Source organism: Leucopleurus acutus (genome assembly GCF_964270905.1).
Source record: "Leucopleurus acutus genome assembly, chromosome: 17".
In the NCBI taxonomy this organism is placed as follows: Eukaryota; Metazoa; Chordata; class Mammalia; order Artiodactyla; family Delphinidae; genus Leucopleurus; species Leucopleurus acutus.
Genome location: NC_139159.1, coordinates 1,962,978 through 1,978,038, shown reverse-complemented (window position 1 = coordinate 1,978,038; position 15,061 = coordinate 1,962,978). Strand labels below are relative to the sequence as shown.

General features: G+C 41.2%; 1 protein-coding gene across 2 annotated transcripts in view; it reads right to left on the bottom strand.

Moving 5' to 3' along the window:
- The window catches only part of SNTG1 (syntrophin gamma 1), a gene marked incomplete at both ends in the record, with an annotated part of 204,184 nt that overhangs the window by 51,714 nt on the left and 137,409 nt on the right, over positions 1-15,061 (bottom strand). For both annotated transcript variants that reach the window (XM_082858570.1, XM_082858571.1), the window contains 2 exons: positions 3,484-3,555; positions 4,775-4,891. In XM_082858570.1, the coding sequence (XP_082714696.1) occupies positions 3,484-3,555; positions 4,775-4,891 (189 nt within the window). The remainder of the gene's footprint in view (positions 1-3,483; positions 3,556-4,774; positions 4,892-15,061) is intronic.

Below are 15,061 nucleotides of genomic sequence, written 5' to 3'. Positions count from 1 at the left end.
GAGCCCGGGATGCCCCCTCCCCGCCAGCTCACCGGACTCCTAACCCTATAACCGCAACGCGTCCTCCTCATCCGAGTCCTTTAATGAGCGCTACATTTCAGTCTGTTTCAGGCCTCCCTCCAAACCCCCTCATCAGCTGGGCTTTCTGTGAGCTCCGGCCCCTCTACAGTTGCGCTGAATCCCTGGTACCCAGTGGGGCGATCGGCACATGAATGATACTCAACGAATATTTGATAAATGACTTCATAAATAAAAACGCATTCACAAACCAATGAACGAACTGCTAATCTTCACAACCACCCGTGCTTTCTTCGCCCCACTGACCAGATGAAGAGGTCGACAAGTCCACAGAGCCCGACACATCGGCAAAGGGCAACAGCACATGCAAGTGAGAGGCGCCACTTACTGCCACCGCCTTATTCTGAACGCCTGCTCTCCCCTGTTGCCGGGCTGGCTTCCTCATTGGCGCTTCTTTCCTATTTATCAACGCTTATACCGAGAAAGAAAGAAGCCAGAGTACAAGGTGATGGGCACAGATTTTTGAGGCAGCCGGCCAGATTCACATCTGTAGGTCTGAACTTCACCGGCTGTGTGACCCTGAGTTATTTATTTAAACATTCTTTGCCTCTGTTTCCATATCTGTAAAATGGGAATAATAGGAACTGCCTCACAGTGGTGTAAAGCTTAAATATATTATTATATAAGCACTTAGAACAATACCTGGCACTGCACATGAACTATATATTCTGGGTAACCATTACTGCTTCATTTTTGTTGTTACGGGTGTAGCTTTGGGTCAGAAGAGAGTGGGTTTTCCTGATTAGTGGTCGGAGGCCAGATGTTCCGTGGTCCAGATCAATGAAATGTGCCTTATGTGAGGGACCCCCCTTCTGGAGAGAGAAGCCTGCCCCTCGCCCAGCTGCACAGGACTGTTACGTGGTGGGACAGGTGACTGAGTTGCACAAGGGGCCCCTTCAACTCGCTCCCCAGACCCAACCATCGGAGTCTGGGCTCCTCCTCCAGCACTGATCTGCCTGCAGGAAAACAACCCATTTCACACTGAGCCTTACGTCCATGCCTCTGTTCTTGTGCTATGTGAAGTTTCCCTTTGTGAAAGACAGTCCTCAACCGATAACGCTGTATGTCAAGTGTAAATCCAGGAAGCACAGAACGTGCCGCTGCCCTCACGAAGACAGCTTTCCTATATACATACAAGTGACAGTAGACATGTACTAATCACTATCTGAAAATATTATCTCCAGGCCTCATAACCTAGGTAAAAATTTTCCCCAAGCAACTAATAGGCTTATAGCAAATTTTGCGTGGGCAGACCAGTGAGACGGGCTGTTTCATTTTACTCTGGGCAGAGTGCTAATACGTGGGCACTTTCGGATACTGACGGTAGCAGTATAAATTATTATGGCTCTTCTAGAGACAGTTTAGATACGTAAACCTAGCCTCTTGACCATATCAGGATATTTCCACCCAGGATGTCCAAAATTCAGAATTTAGATTCAAGGAAGTACTTCGGAAGTTAACAAAAGTTTGTGGGCAAAGATCAATTCTTTGCTGGGTTTTTTTTTGGGGGGGGGCCTCTTTAACCAAACGTGTGTCACCCTAAGAAAAAATGTAAGCTCAGTGACAGCAGGGCTGTTTCTGCGTTCGTCTCCAGCTATTCCGTGCTTAGCCGATAACCTGGTAAGTAGCAACACTCAACAACTATCTGTTAAATAAATCAAAGGATGACAGTTGTGATGTGTGTGATGGAACAAATGCGGAGGTATCTAAATGGCAAAACTCAGGTACTGGCCAGAAAGTACGGCCACATGATCAGATAAAATAAAACAATAAGTCATATTTTTTGAAGAATATTAACTGACATAAAAATCTCAAGTCATATTATATGAAAAAGCAGATTCAAACCAGATTCTAACTTTGCACAAATAATTTTTAAAAAGAGAAATAAAATAATGAGTGTTTATGTGGAGCCGGGCATAATTCTTAGTCTCTCCTTTAAACTTGTCCTTAGAGACTGCATTATTTTGGAAAGTTCAAAATAAAGACCAGGTAGCCACTCGGACATAATTTAAGACTAAACAACAGTATAGAAATGCCGGCTGGATTACTATTATGAAAAAGTTATATTAATGTATGGATAGGGTGTGGACAAATAAACTGTTAGGGCAGTTAATTTCTGGGTTTCTTTATCTTTTCTTTCTCTCCCTCCCTTCTTTCCTTCCTTCCTTCCCTCCTTCCTTCCTGCCTTCCTTTATCTCTTTCATTCTTTCTTTTTAATTTCACTAGTTCTTTTTTTGGTAAAAAAACAAAATCCCATTAGAAAGCTATGTCATTAGCTACTTTGGTAGTTACTTGGGAGCTGGGTGCGACCTCCTTTCCTTCAGATGCTGCCACATCTTTTAGGAGTTGCCAGAACTGCTTTGCTGACAGTAAACTCAAGGGTATTAGAGTTTTTCCACCACCGATAGTCCCACAATAGAACCAAAACCATCCACAGCGAGGTGCAAGCAATGACCTGTTTTTATTTAGCTCTTGTGCTCTTGTGAATGTCAGCTTTAATCTAGGATTCTTCTGGACGGAAGAAAAAATTATGAACACTTTGGAGGTAATCATATTTTCTTTGTCTCCCTGCCTTCAGACACTTTTGATTCTATTCATTATGTTGTAAATGTTCCAGCATTTTCTACTCCGCTGATTCTTTAACTGGAAGAGAAGTAACTGATGTAGAACACAAGGAACAACTTAGTTCTCCTTGGTTACACAAACAAGGTCAACCTTAACTCGGATTTAATATCAATCTGTAGTACTTCCGACCCTACAGACCCCAGATTGGAAAGGGACGAGATTATTATTTAGGTTTTATAAATCATTCCCATTCTGATTCTTAAAAATGGCCACAAAAACTGTTTGGAATTTTACAGAATTCTCAATGACTTTCCATTGCAACAATCCCGTGTACAGCACAGAAATTTAACGGATTTATGACAATTATATATTCGTTTCCACACCCAGAGAGGCAACCTAACCATGGGATTTAAACATATTTTAAACATACCTTTCTTTGCATATACCTTTATATTTTCTGTATTTTCTAATTCCAAGTCTTATCCAAATCTTTCTCTCCTGTACTTTACACAGCAAATAGGACTATGGTAATAATTGTGGTTTAAACTCAGACTATTTCCAGTTGACTTTCTACTTCATCCTCAAAGGACCCCTGACAAGCTTCCTCCTGTTTCCACTGCCCCCCCACATGGAGGAACCTCGGAATCTGCTTCAGAATTATCGAAGCCGAGCATTTCTCTTCACTCTACCTTTTCTCATACGTGTTTTTCTTTTCTTTGTCTTTACCTTGTATTTTCCTTCATATCCATGCATCACTTGTTTTCATGAACTACCTATTAGCCCAGAACCCCTCCTGGCCGAGGAAAAGCCATTATGATCATCAGTGCTTGCTGGTCCTACCTTGAGAACCTTGCACATAATCTCATAAACTGAAAACGTTTTCTCTGCTCGGGTCCAGTCCCACGTGGTCACCTTGAAAAGATGAGAAACTAATACATCATTTGTTTTAGAAAGATGGCCCCTGCTTTTCTCTTTATTATACACTGTGGTGGACACCTGGAGCTTCACACGTGCTCTAGGCCATCTCTAAGTTGTGAGGTTCTCCTCCTAGACGTCCTCGACCTTCAACAATGTTTCTGTTTCCTTTCTCCTAAGTTTCACACCATTTCTCTCCCTATTTCAGCAGATGTTTTATATTATAAGCAACAATTTACCTTTGCTCAGTGTCTTGATGTGTTTTAAGTAGCGTGTGCATTCTCTCTACATAAATACTAAGTGTTGTTTTTTAGGGGTGGGATTCATTTTTTTATATGGGGAATATAGCCAAGATTTTGGGTAACTGTAAATGGAAAATACTAAGTGTTCATATTTCACACATGTCATAGTGTTTTCTCCATTTACCACCTGTTACATGCAAAGAATACTAGATACCATATCCATGCTGGCTTTGATCTTTAAGAAAGATATAGTTTACATCAGGAAGTCATACCATGTTCTGAACATCGTGAAACACCACAGTGAAGCTGTTTCACTTGTTTGTGTCTGAAACACGTATTAGTCTGTCCAGTCATAAGAAATTATTCAGAGTAGGAAAAATGCAAAAGGTATAAATATTTATGTTTTGTTCCCCTGTCTTCCGGGTGATTTGAACTTTGTGTAGACATAGATATTCGAAATTACAGCAAGTCTAACCTGATCCCGCCGAGACCCTCTGTGGTATTAGACCTGTAAGTGAGTGGTCTGGCTTTAATATGTATAGTCAATAAATATTCATTGAGAATCTACTGTTGTGTAAAGTACATGTTTCCAAAAGCAAGGCCTCAGGTGCAGCAGATCGCCATACATATTTAACACGAAGCCTGATGACGAGATACGGGATGTAACAGATTATCACAAACACCATTGATTTGACTTAGACAGACCTGTGCCATATAGATAAACATATTCAGCCTGTCATAAATGTCGACACAGAAATGCCTTCTAGGTTTTTCAAGGATTATAAAGTCAATGTTTAGTGCCAGAACTTATATCTTTAGCAAGAAATTCTCAGAAGCATTTGGACTGTTTTCTATTTTTTTCTGTATCTTATTTTCGAAATATATTGGTAACATATCATTTGTTATTGTTAAGCTGAGGTCACTCTGTTGTGATAATATGGGAAAAATAAGGAATGTTGAACAGAAACACTTACTGGAGGTGCCAGAAACTTGTAAAGACACGAGCCCCTCAGGGCTAGGAACGCCGGCGAGTACGTGCTGTCCTGCAGGGGACCTTGTTCCCGTGTTTCACACCAGCCCATGTAGACAATCTGCAAGGAAGCGGAACACGACGACCGGTCAAAAAAGCCGCATTTCAGGCTTGTGTGGTTTTTTTGTATCTTTTGTGGTATTTTAATTTTCTCATAAAATTATCAGTTTAATTCATGCAAAAAGTATATTAACCAGATTTACCCTCAATAAATGAGTGTGAACCACTCATAAGATTTTATGTTTCCATCAATGTTTATCAAGAAACACACGTTACCTTCACGGAACCAACAATTACGTTGATAACTGATTTCTCAAGAGAAAGAATGAAAGCCAGAATACCATGGAACATAAGCTTCAATGTATCAAATGAGAACAACAACCAGCCTAGAATTTCATATGCAGCAGAATTATTATTTTTTCATGAATTAATAGGGCTAACCCAAATTTAGGATAATGTCATGTATCTGTATTTATACTGATGGATGAAGTCTGAAAGTCATAGCAACCGGGCACTGCTTTCTTTCAACTGACAAATATATTCCGAGAAGAGAAATATTTTGACTTACAGTATACCACTAGTCTAACTTTGTGTTTGCTTTCCATGGGGAAAAATCCCCCAACAAAACACCTTCCTATTTACACGTAAGTCGTCCTCAACCTGAGAAATAGTACAGGGAGGTTAATGCAGTTAAATGTTGTGTTACCATTAGCTCAGAATCACATATAAAATTATTCGGAAGCAGATTGTACATATCTATTGTGCTGTTTGTTGCCTCAGCAACCATTAGGTTGGGATTCTTTTGCTTTAGAAAGTGTGAATGTCTTATTTTATGGTGACAATTAACATATTACATTCGGCCCTGAGTATTTAAGCGTTCCGCACTGACAGATTCAACCAACTGCGGACTGTAAACACAGCACACAATCCGCGGTCGTCTGAATTTGCAAATTGGAACCCGCGGGTGTGGGAGAGGGGTTTGTGGCACTTGAGCCTCTGCAGGGTTTGGTTTTGGAAACAGTCCTCTGCAGGTACCAAGGGACAGCTGTATAATCTGGATAATAAACATAGCAGTTAGACAGGAAGAAGCAAAAATGTTAAATAAACATGTTGTACTGGTCCCTGTTTCCAACATAAAGACAACTTTGTGGGTATTAATGACTATTAACACTAGACCCAGTAGACATGGTCTATCTTGCTATCATATTGTAGAGAAACAGTTGCTTTTTTTCTTTTCCCTTCAAAAGCAGATTTAATCCTCAAAGAAACACAATACTGAGCAGATTATTCAAAACATTTGCTAAGATCTTTTATGACAAATATATGGAACACACTAGGTAATAAAATGGAAAAAAACACAGAAATGCTATTTTTAAACTTTGGAAACATTTTACCTGCTTTAAAATGTGATTCAAAGTTTTTCCTTGCTTTCATTTCTTCTTATTTTTTTCTTTTTTCTAAATGGGTGAGGTTATTAACCCCTTGTGTTTTTTTGTTTTTTTATTTTTTTGCGGCACGTGGGCCTCTCACTGTTGTGGCCTCTCCCGTTGCGGAGCACAGGCTCCAGACGCGCAGGCTCAGCGGCCATGGCTCACGGGCCCAGCCGCTCCGTGGCACGAGGGATCCTCCCGGACCGGGGCACGAACCCGTGTCCCCTGCATCGGCAGGTGGACTCCCAACCACTGCGCCACCAGGGAAGCCCTCATTTCTTTTTAAATTTAGTTATTCCATTACTATCTAGGTTTGCACGTTGGTCCTTAATTTTGTTCCCTTTAGCTATTTTTAACTTTATTTGAAGGAGTTCATTCACAAGTCTTTGAAGGAAATTAAGAAAACAATCTCATTCACAATAACAACAAGGGGATAAAACACTTAGGAATAAACTTAACCAAAGAGGTGAAAGACTTGTACGCTGAAAATTATAAAGCATTAACGAAGGGAATTAAAGATACAGGTAAATAAAAAGACATCTGTGTTCATGAACTGGAAGAATTAGTATTTTAAGATATCCATAATCCAAAGTGACCTACCAATGCAATGCAATCCCTATCAAAATCCATACGGCTTTCTTTACAGACGTAGGAAGGTCATCCTAAAATTCACAGGGTATCACAAAAGACCCTGAACAGCCACATCAATGCTGAGTAAGAAGAACAACCTGGAGGTATTTCATGTGCTGATTTTAAAATGTATTACAAAATAGCAATCATCAAAGGAGTAAGATACTGGCCTAAAAGCAGATGTAGACCAATGGAACAGAGTAGAAAATGCAGAAATAAACCCGTGCATACATATATGGTCCACAAATCTTTGACAAAGGTGCCAAGAACACACAATGGGGGATGGATAGTCTCTTCAGTAAATGGTGTTGGGAAAACTTAATATCCACCTGCAGAAGAATGAAATTGGACTTTTATCTTACACGGTATAAAAAATCAGTTCAAAATAAATTGGATGCTTAAATGGAAGACCTGAAACCATCACAGTTTTAAACCATTATGCATTTCTGATAGCTGGTGAGGCTTTGATCCTTCACTTCTAATATAAACTCAACCCAGTGTGTATACCTGTGCCCCGAGGCACATGGCAAGGATGTTCCTTGTAACATTATTCTTAGTCCCAGCCATGTACAAATGGCTTAACATAAACCATGTACCCTACGATACATTCTGTAGATGAATATAGTAACAAATTGTGATACCATAAAGGAACAGTATACAGCAAGGAAAACGAGTACGTTATAGTTACATGGAACAACGGAAGTGAACCTCACAGAACACAGTGTTGAATAAAAGAAGGAGATATATAATCATATATATATATATATATATATATACACACACACACATATATATAAAACCTATATCAAATATATATATATATATATATATATGATTTGATTAAGACAAACTATAGTCGTGTTTTGGAATGCATTCTTGGTTGGAATAAAAAGTACTTCAGTAAAGATGACAAACGGTCAGAATAGTAGTTACTCTAGAAGCCTGCAAGCCAGCTGTGCATGGGGAAGAATACAGAGGGGGAGACAGAATCTAAGCTGGAACAAGCCACTTTTCTTGACCCAGATTGTGGTTACACAGGGGTTTGGCTTTTGAATAATCAAGCTGTACATCTATGTTTTATGACTTTCTACACATGTATTATAGTTTATAAAATCCCATTTTTAAAATAGCACACAGTGTGTATTATTAATAATGGTTTTATAATGAACTCATATTAAAAATAATAGAGTTTTGTGAGTTTTATAGGAAGAAAGTGTTCCAACGAATGACAGGGTTAAATCGCCCTCTCATTCTGGGACCCTTGCAATGATATAAAATTTTAGTTATGAATTACATCAACTTAATCATTATATTATTTCTCAATTAAGTCAGTCTTTCATTTTAATTCAATTTGATAAAACTTACAGTTTCTCTGTGTTTATGACTTCTCTGCATTGGCAAGAGGAAAAAAGAGATTAAAGTGGTCTACATAATCATGAGAAGGAAATATTTGAGCTTCCTAAGACTGAACTTTGAGTTTGCTGTCTCTTCCCACATCTATAATTTGCTGGAAGCTGAAATATTAAGGATGATATATTGATATTTTTCAAGAATTATCATTAAATACAATTTTATTAGTTTGAACTGAGTGTAGCTTGGAGGAATGAGCTGAGGATGTAACTAATAAAAATGGGATTATCGGATCTGCAAGGGATATTTCTTCATGCTTGTTCTCCAGGCCAAAGATTGACCTGATCGCTTTCTATGCCAAGGAAAAGGGTTGTTCTCAGTTCTGCAGAAAGACCAAAAGGCACCTGCTGTTCCTCATCATTACCTTGACTCCTGCGAAACGATCATATGGTTGAGGAGACATAATGCATTTTCAGAAAGTTCATCCTACACTTGTCACAGCAAATAATAACTCTAAAGAAAAACTGTGTCACTTAATCTTATTTTAAAAAAAGAAACAAATGAGCGATATAGGCATAAGGATATTTCAAACAGAATATTTTAGAAACAAGTAGAATTAAAAGAAAATAGTTTCCTATACCTATGAAATGACAAGTGAACTGCCAACCATGTATCACACACTTTTCAGATAAATATTTCGAAGACTTGCCTATTTTTTCAGCTTTATTGAGGTATAAATTGACAAATAAAAATGTAAAATAAGAACCAGGGCAAGGCAAAGGAGACATTCTACTTCAATGCACCAAAAACACTCAGTAAACAAGATAAGTAATATTTAAAAATTCAAACTGCAAAGTGTCACCAGCAAAGCCCATTAACAATTCCCAGGAAGTAAAAATAAAATCTGGGTAATAAAATAATGGTGTTATAACTTAGAGACCCATTGACGGGCCAACTTCCTCCATCTCGCAGCCGGTGTTGGGGCCAGGGTGTACTACACAGGAAGGTTAAATGTGTTCGGGTTGCAGATGATACCCAGAAAACTTCCAATTCTGCAGAATGCACCCTAACGGCCTACCCCCAAACAAGAGGGGCACTGGAAGGGAGAATCCCTCACAGACCCCGCAGGGGGATGGAAACGGCAGATCCTGGCCACTACCCTCCAAGGCACATGGTTTGAACAGGTGGTGAATTATGGAGCCCAGAGGCTCCTAAGCGGGCGCTCTGACTGACCCTCAAGGAGCCCTGGCTGACACTGGACATAGGGGGAAAGGCTGTAGAGTTCTTAGTCAACACTGATGCCACCTACTCAGTAATGAACACGAGATCAGGCACACCCAGTCACAAGAGCTGTAAAGTAATGGGGGTATCAGGGAAGGCCTAAGATGAGCATTCACAGAGTCATTAGATACAAATTGAACAAACATACCCTTACCCATTCCTTCCTGTATGTTCCCCAAAGCCCTATACCCCTGCTAGGAAGGGATATAAAAAAAAAGTAAACTATTAAAGTGATTTAATATACACATATATTGTCAAAGAATGCTTCCCATCTAGTTAATCAACATATCCATCAACTCCCATATTTACTTATATATATATGTGTATACACACACACACACACACACACACACATATATATGTTTGGTGAGGACATTTAAATTCTAATCTCTTAGCAAATTTTAGATGTACAATACTGTGTTATCAACCATAGTCACCATGTATACATTAGGTCCTCAGATCTTGTTTATCTTATACATGAAAGTTTGCACCCTTATACCAATCTCTCCCCATTTCCTTCACCCCCCCAGCTGCTGGAAATCATTTTCTACCCTATATTTCTAGGAGCTTGACTTTATTTTTTTTTATTCCACATATAAGTGATATGGTGCATTATTTATCTTTCTCTTTTAGCATAATGCCCTCAAGCTTCATCCATGGCAGGATTTCCTTCATTTTCATGGCTAAATAATATTCCATATATATGTGTGTACATATGTATATGTGTGTGTGTGTGTGTGTGTGTGTGTGTATATATATATATATATATATATAAACTCACATCTCCTTTATCCATTCATCTATTAACAGTTTGTTTCAGTATCTTGGCTATTGTAAATAACACCACAATGATATGGGCGGGAAGATATCTCTTCAAGATCCTGTTTTCATTTCCTTTGAAAATATACCCAGATGTGGCATTGCTGGATCACATGGTAGCTCTAGTTTTAGTTTTTTTGAGGAACCTCCATACTGTCTACCAGAGTGGCTGCACCCGTTTACATTCCCACCAACAGTGTAGGAGGGTTCCCTCTTCTCCACACCCTCATCAATACTTACCTCTTATCTTTTGATTTTAGCCATTATAACAAGTGTGAGGTGATATCTCACGGCACGTTTTGATTTGCATAAACTTTTTTAAGCTACTTGTGAAAACACACCCAATACATGAAGCCTGTGCTGCACAGCAACATTTTATTCTTTAAATTTTGATCATTTTATTGTACACTATTTTTTCTTGTTTGAAATGGACTTTAATTTTTAGAGCAGTTTTAGGTTCACAGCATTATTGAATGGACGGGACAGAGACTTCCTGAAGACCTCCTGCCCTGATACCTACAGCCTCTGTGCCTCCGCCCACTATTAGCATCCCCCCACCGGACGGCACATTTGTTACAATTGCTGATCCTACGTAGACACATATTATCGTCCAAAGTCCATGGTTTACATTAAGGTTTGCTCTTGGTGTTGTACGTTCTGTAGGTTTTAACAATGTGTAGGGACATGTATCTACCACTATGGTGTCGTACAGAATAATTTCACTGCCCTAAACCTCTTGTGCTCAGCCTTTTCATCCCTCCCTACTCAACCCCTAGAAACCGATGATCTTTTTACTCTCTCCATAATTTTGCTTTTTCCAGAATGGCGTATAGTTAGAAGCAAACAGTATGTAGCTTTTTCAGATTGACTTCCTTCACTTAGTGATACACATCTAAGTTTCATCCATGTCTTCCATGGCTGGATGGCTAGTTTCATTTTATCACTGAAGAGCAACCCACTGTCTGGATGTAGCATAGGTTACTTATCCTTTCACCCACAGAAGACCAACTTGGTTGCTTTCAAGTTTGGGCCATCATGATAAAAGTGCTGTACACAGCAATGCACAGCTTTTTGTGTGGACACAGGTTTTCAACTAATTTAGGTAAATACCATGAAGTGTGATTGCTGAAATGTACGGTAAAAGTATACTTAGTTTTGTAAGACACAACCAAACTGTCTTCCAAAGTGGCCGCACCATCTGCCTCCCCACCAGCAGCGGATTAGAGCTCCTGTGGCTTCACATCCTCACCAGCATTCGGTGCTGTCGGTGCTCTGGATCTGGCCATTGTAATGGGTGTGTAGTGGTATCTTGTTGTTTTAGTTTGCATTTTCCTGATGACATCTGATGGGGGCCATATTTTCATGTTTACTTGCCATCTGTATATCTTCTTTGGTAAGGTATCTATTAATGTCTTTGGCCCACTTTTAAGTTAAATTGTTTGTTTTCTTATTGTTGAATTTCAAAAGTTCTTTGTATATTTTGGATAGCAGTCCTATATCAGATACATGTTCTGCAAATATTTTCTCCCAAACTGTGGCATGTCTTCTCATCCTACTGATAGTGTCTTTTGCAGAGCAAAGGTTTTTCTTTTAATGAAGTTCAGTTTAGCAATGATTTATTTCACAGATCCTGCCTTTGGTGCTGCCTCTAAAATGTCATCACCATATCCAAGGTCATCTTGATTTTCTCCTATGTTGTCTTCTAGAGGTTTTATGGTTTTGCATTTTACATTTGGGTCTGTGATCCATTTTGAGTTAATTTTTGTGAAGGATGTAAGGTCTGTGTCTAGGTCCACTTTTTTTTGCACGTGGATGTCCAGTTGTTCCAGCACCATTTGTTGAAAAGACTTCTAGTACTGCTGACCCTTAAGCAACATGCATTGAACTGTGAAGGTCCACTTACATGTGGATTTTTTTCAACGGTAAATATTACAAGACTACATGATTCTGGTTGCTTGAATCCACACTTGTGGATCCGTGTATATGGAGGCAACTTGGCTACAGAGGGCCGACTGTAAAGCTATATGCAGATTTTCCACGGAGAGGGGGTTGGCACCCCTAACCCCATGTTGTTCAAGGTCAACTGTACTTGAAAGAGAAAAAGAAATGCAGGGTTCTTGGTGAACAGGGTATTTCCAAACACAACAGTGGTGGACAAGCTTGTTGAAGACCCATCCCACTCCCAGGAACAGCTGGAATAAAAGATGCAAAAAACCTAAAATGAGGATAAAACCATTTTAGAAGATATTTCAGTGTTATCAAGGCACAAAGACGTAAGCAGCCCAGCTCCTAGTGGAAGGAAAGCTCAGATGGGTGAGGACCCTTTCAGGGTCACTTCCCAGCTTCAGGGTCTGTCCCTTGTGAGCTGGCTCCTGGGGGCTGAAATGGTGGGTCTCAGTAGATTCAAGGTTCAAGTCACACATGTTGGATTTCAGTTCCTTCCAAGAAAAAACTCAGCAGGATACAACATAAGAGCAAACATAAATGAGTAACAGGCCAGGCCTCATAAGGACGGGAGCCTAGTTCACAAGCACTCAATCCTGATTGGGGTTAAATCGTACTTCTGATTTTATTTCGCCAGAAATAAAAGTAACACTCTCTGAAGGAAGATGTCCTCTGGAGCCTCAAGTCACATATATGACTTTTGCATGCAACGTCTACTCTTTATGCAATACTGAGAAACCATACAAGCAGGCAAAATTAAATAGAATTCAGAAAATCAGGAGAGAAAAGACAATAGGGGAAGCACACAGGCATAGAAGGTTCAGATTCTGGGTGTACCAGGTTCAGAGTTAAAAACTTCTATACTCAGTATCCTCAAAATTTAGATGACTAGTTCAAAACTTGTATCAGATAACTGGAAATTACAAAATAATAAGACACGTACCTAGAGATAAAAATAGAATAGCTGACACTTCAGCTCAGTATCAAGACGTGTAGAAGTTTACAAAGAGCTGAAGAGAGGAACACAGAATTAAGTGAATTTAACACTGCATACGAATCAGCATGACAATCAGTTGCATTTCTATGCTTAAGGGGTAGACCATTTTTCGACCCCTTGAGTGTGTGTACGTGGGTGTACATAGCTGATTAGCAGCAGTTTAAATGTTACAACTAAGAGCAGGTGGAGTAACAGATGTTTCCCGAGGTCACAGTGATCAAAGATGGATACAGAGGCCAGAGAATAAGAATCCTTGCGGTATTCCTCCCCCTGCAGACCTTCAGAATTCATCTCAAATCCCTGAATCAGGGCTTCCCTGGTGGCGCAGTGGTTAAGAATCCGTCTGCCAATGCAGGGAACAGGGGTTCGAGCCCCGGTCTGGGAAGACCCCACATGCCACGGAGCAACTGAGCTCGTGAGCCACAACTACTGAGCCTGCGCTCTAGAGCCCGCGAGCCACAACTACTGAGCCCATGTGCTGCAACTACTGAAGCCCGCGCTCCTAGAGCCCATGCTCCGCAACAAGAGAAGCCACCGCAATGAGAAGCCCGTGCACCGTAACGAAGAGCAGCCCCCGCTCGCCGCAACTAGAGAAAGCACGCGCGCAGCAACAAAGACCCAATGCAGCCAAAAATAAATAAAATAGATAAATTTATTTTTTAAAAAATCCCTGAATCAAAGGAGCAGAGATGCGTGTCTCCCAAATCACAACCACCTCTACGATCCACAGGCCTTTATTTCAGACTGCAGCATCCAGGGCACCTAAGAACCACGTCTGCTTCTGATCTTCTTTCCAAGAGACCGTGACACAAGCGAGTCTGCACTGATGATGCTATGTGGCCATGGCAACCACAGCGCACCTCACTGGAGTTTTCCCTCAGCATCTTCTGGGGTGGAGCCTGGACTGGGCCCCCCGCCTTCTACTACGGGTGCCTCCTGTCTCCTCCGCCCCTTGTTCACCTGGTCAGCGACACCCTCCCAGCACCTGAGGCCATTTTGCTTAAGAAACGGGCCAGACTATGTCCAGTCACAGCCTGAATGTTATGTGGCCTCAAGGCCACCATCGCCCTGGGAGCCAGGCCGGCCTGCCCTCCCGCAGGGCAACAGCCAGGCCCTCGGGCACTTCTCCCCGGGAAGACCACTCTCCCCGGCCGCACTGCTACGTCGGGCGCCTGCCGTCTGAGGAACGTCCCAGCAGGTGATCTTATGTTTGTGGAGGCTCTTACAAAACGTTTGCTGTGTTAATGTTCCTTTAGGAGAAATTTACAAAAATGAATTTCAAGGAGAGCTTTAAATGGAAACAAAATAAAGTTGCAAAATGAGCTAAATGTCCCCTGAGTGGTCAGGCAGAAGTGGAAAGAAATACTGCTCACCATGGGGAAGGGAACCGGCTTGATCGCGAGTTTACAGGTGAACTTTGGTCACGTTTACATCAGCTGCAAAAACCCAGCTCCTCTCCTGCCTGCAGCCGCTTCCCTGAAAACCTCTGCTGAGCCAGCGATTCTGGGGCAGCGCCGGGCCCCTCGCACGGGGACCACGGCCAGCGCTCGGGTTTGTCACCGCAGAGCGCTGGCTATAGGGGCTTCTCGCAAGACATGGAGATTAGCAGCTTGGGGCTCTGCCAGGGTGCTTTGGAGAGAAGCGATCAGGCAAGGGGAAAGGGACCCCAGTGCCAGCGCGAGGGAGCGGGTAGCGGCAGGGGGCCGGGGGCACGGACAGGGCTGGGGCCTGCTTTCTGCAGACCCGTCGGTGTCACCTGAACCACTTTGCTCTCCTTAGG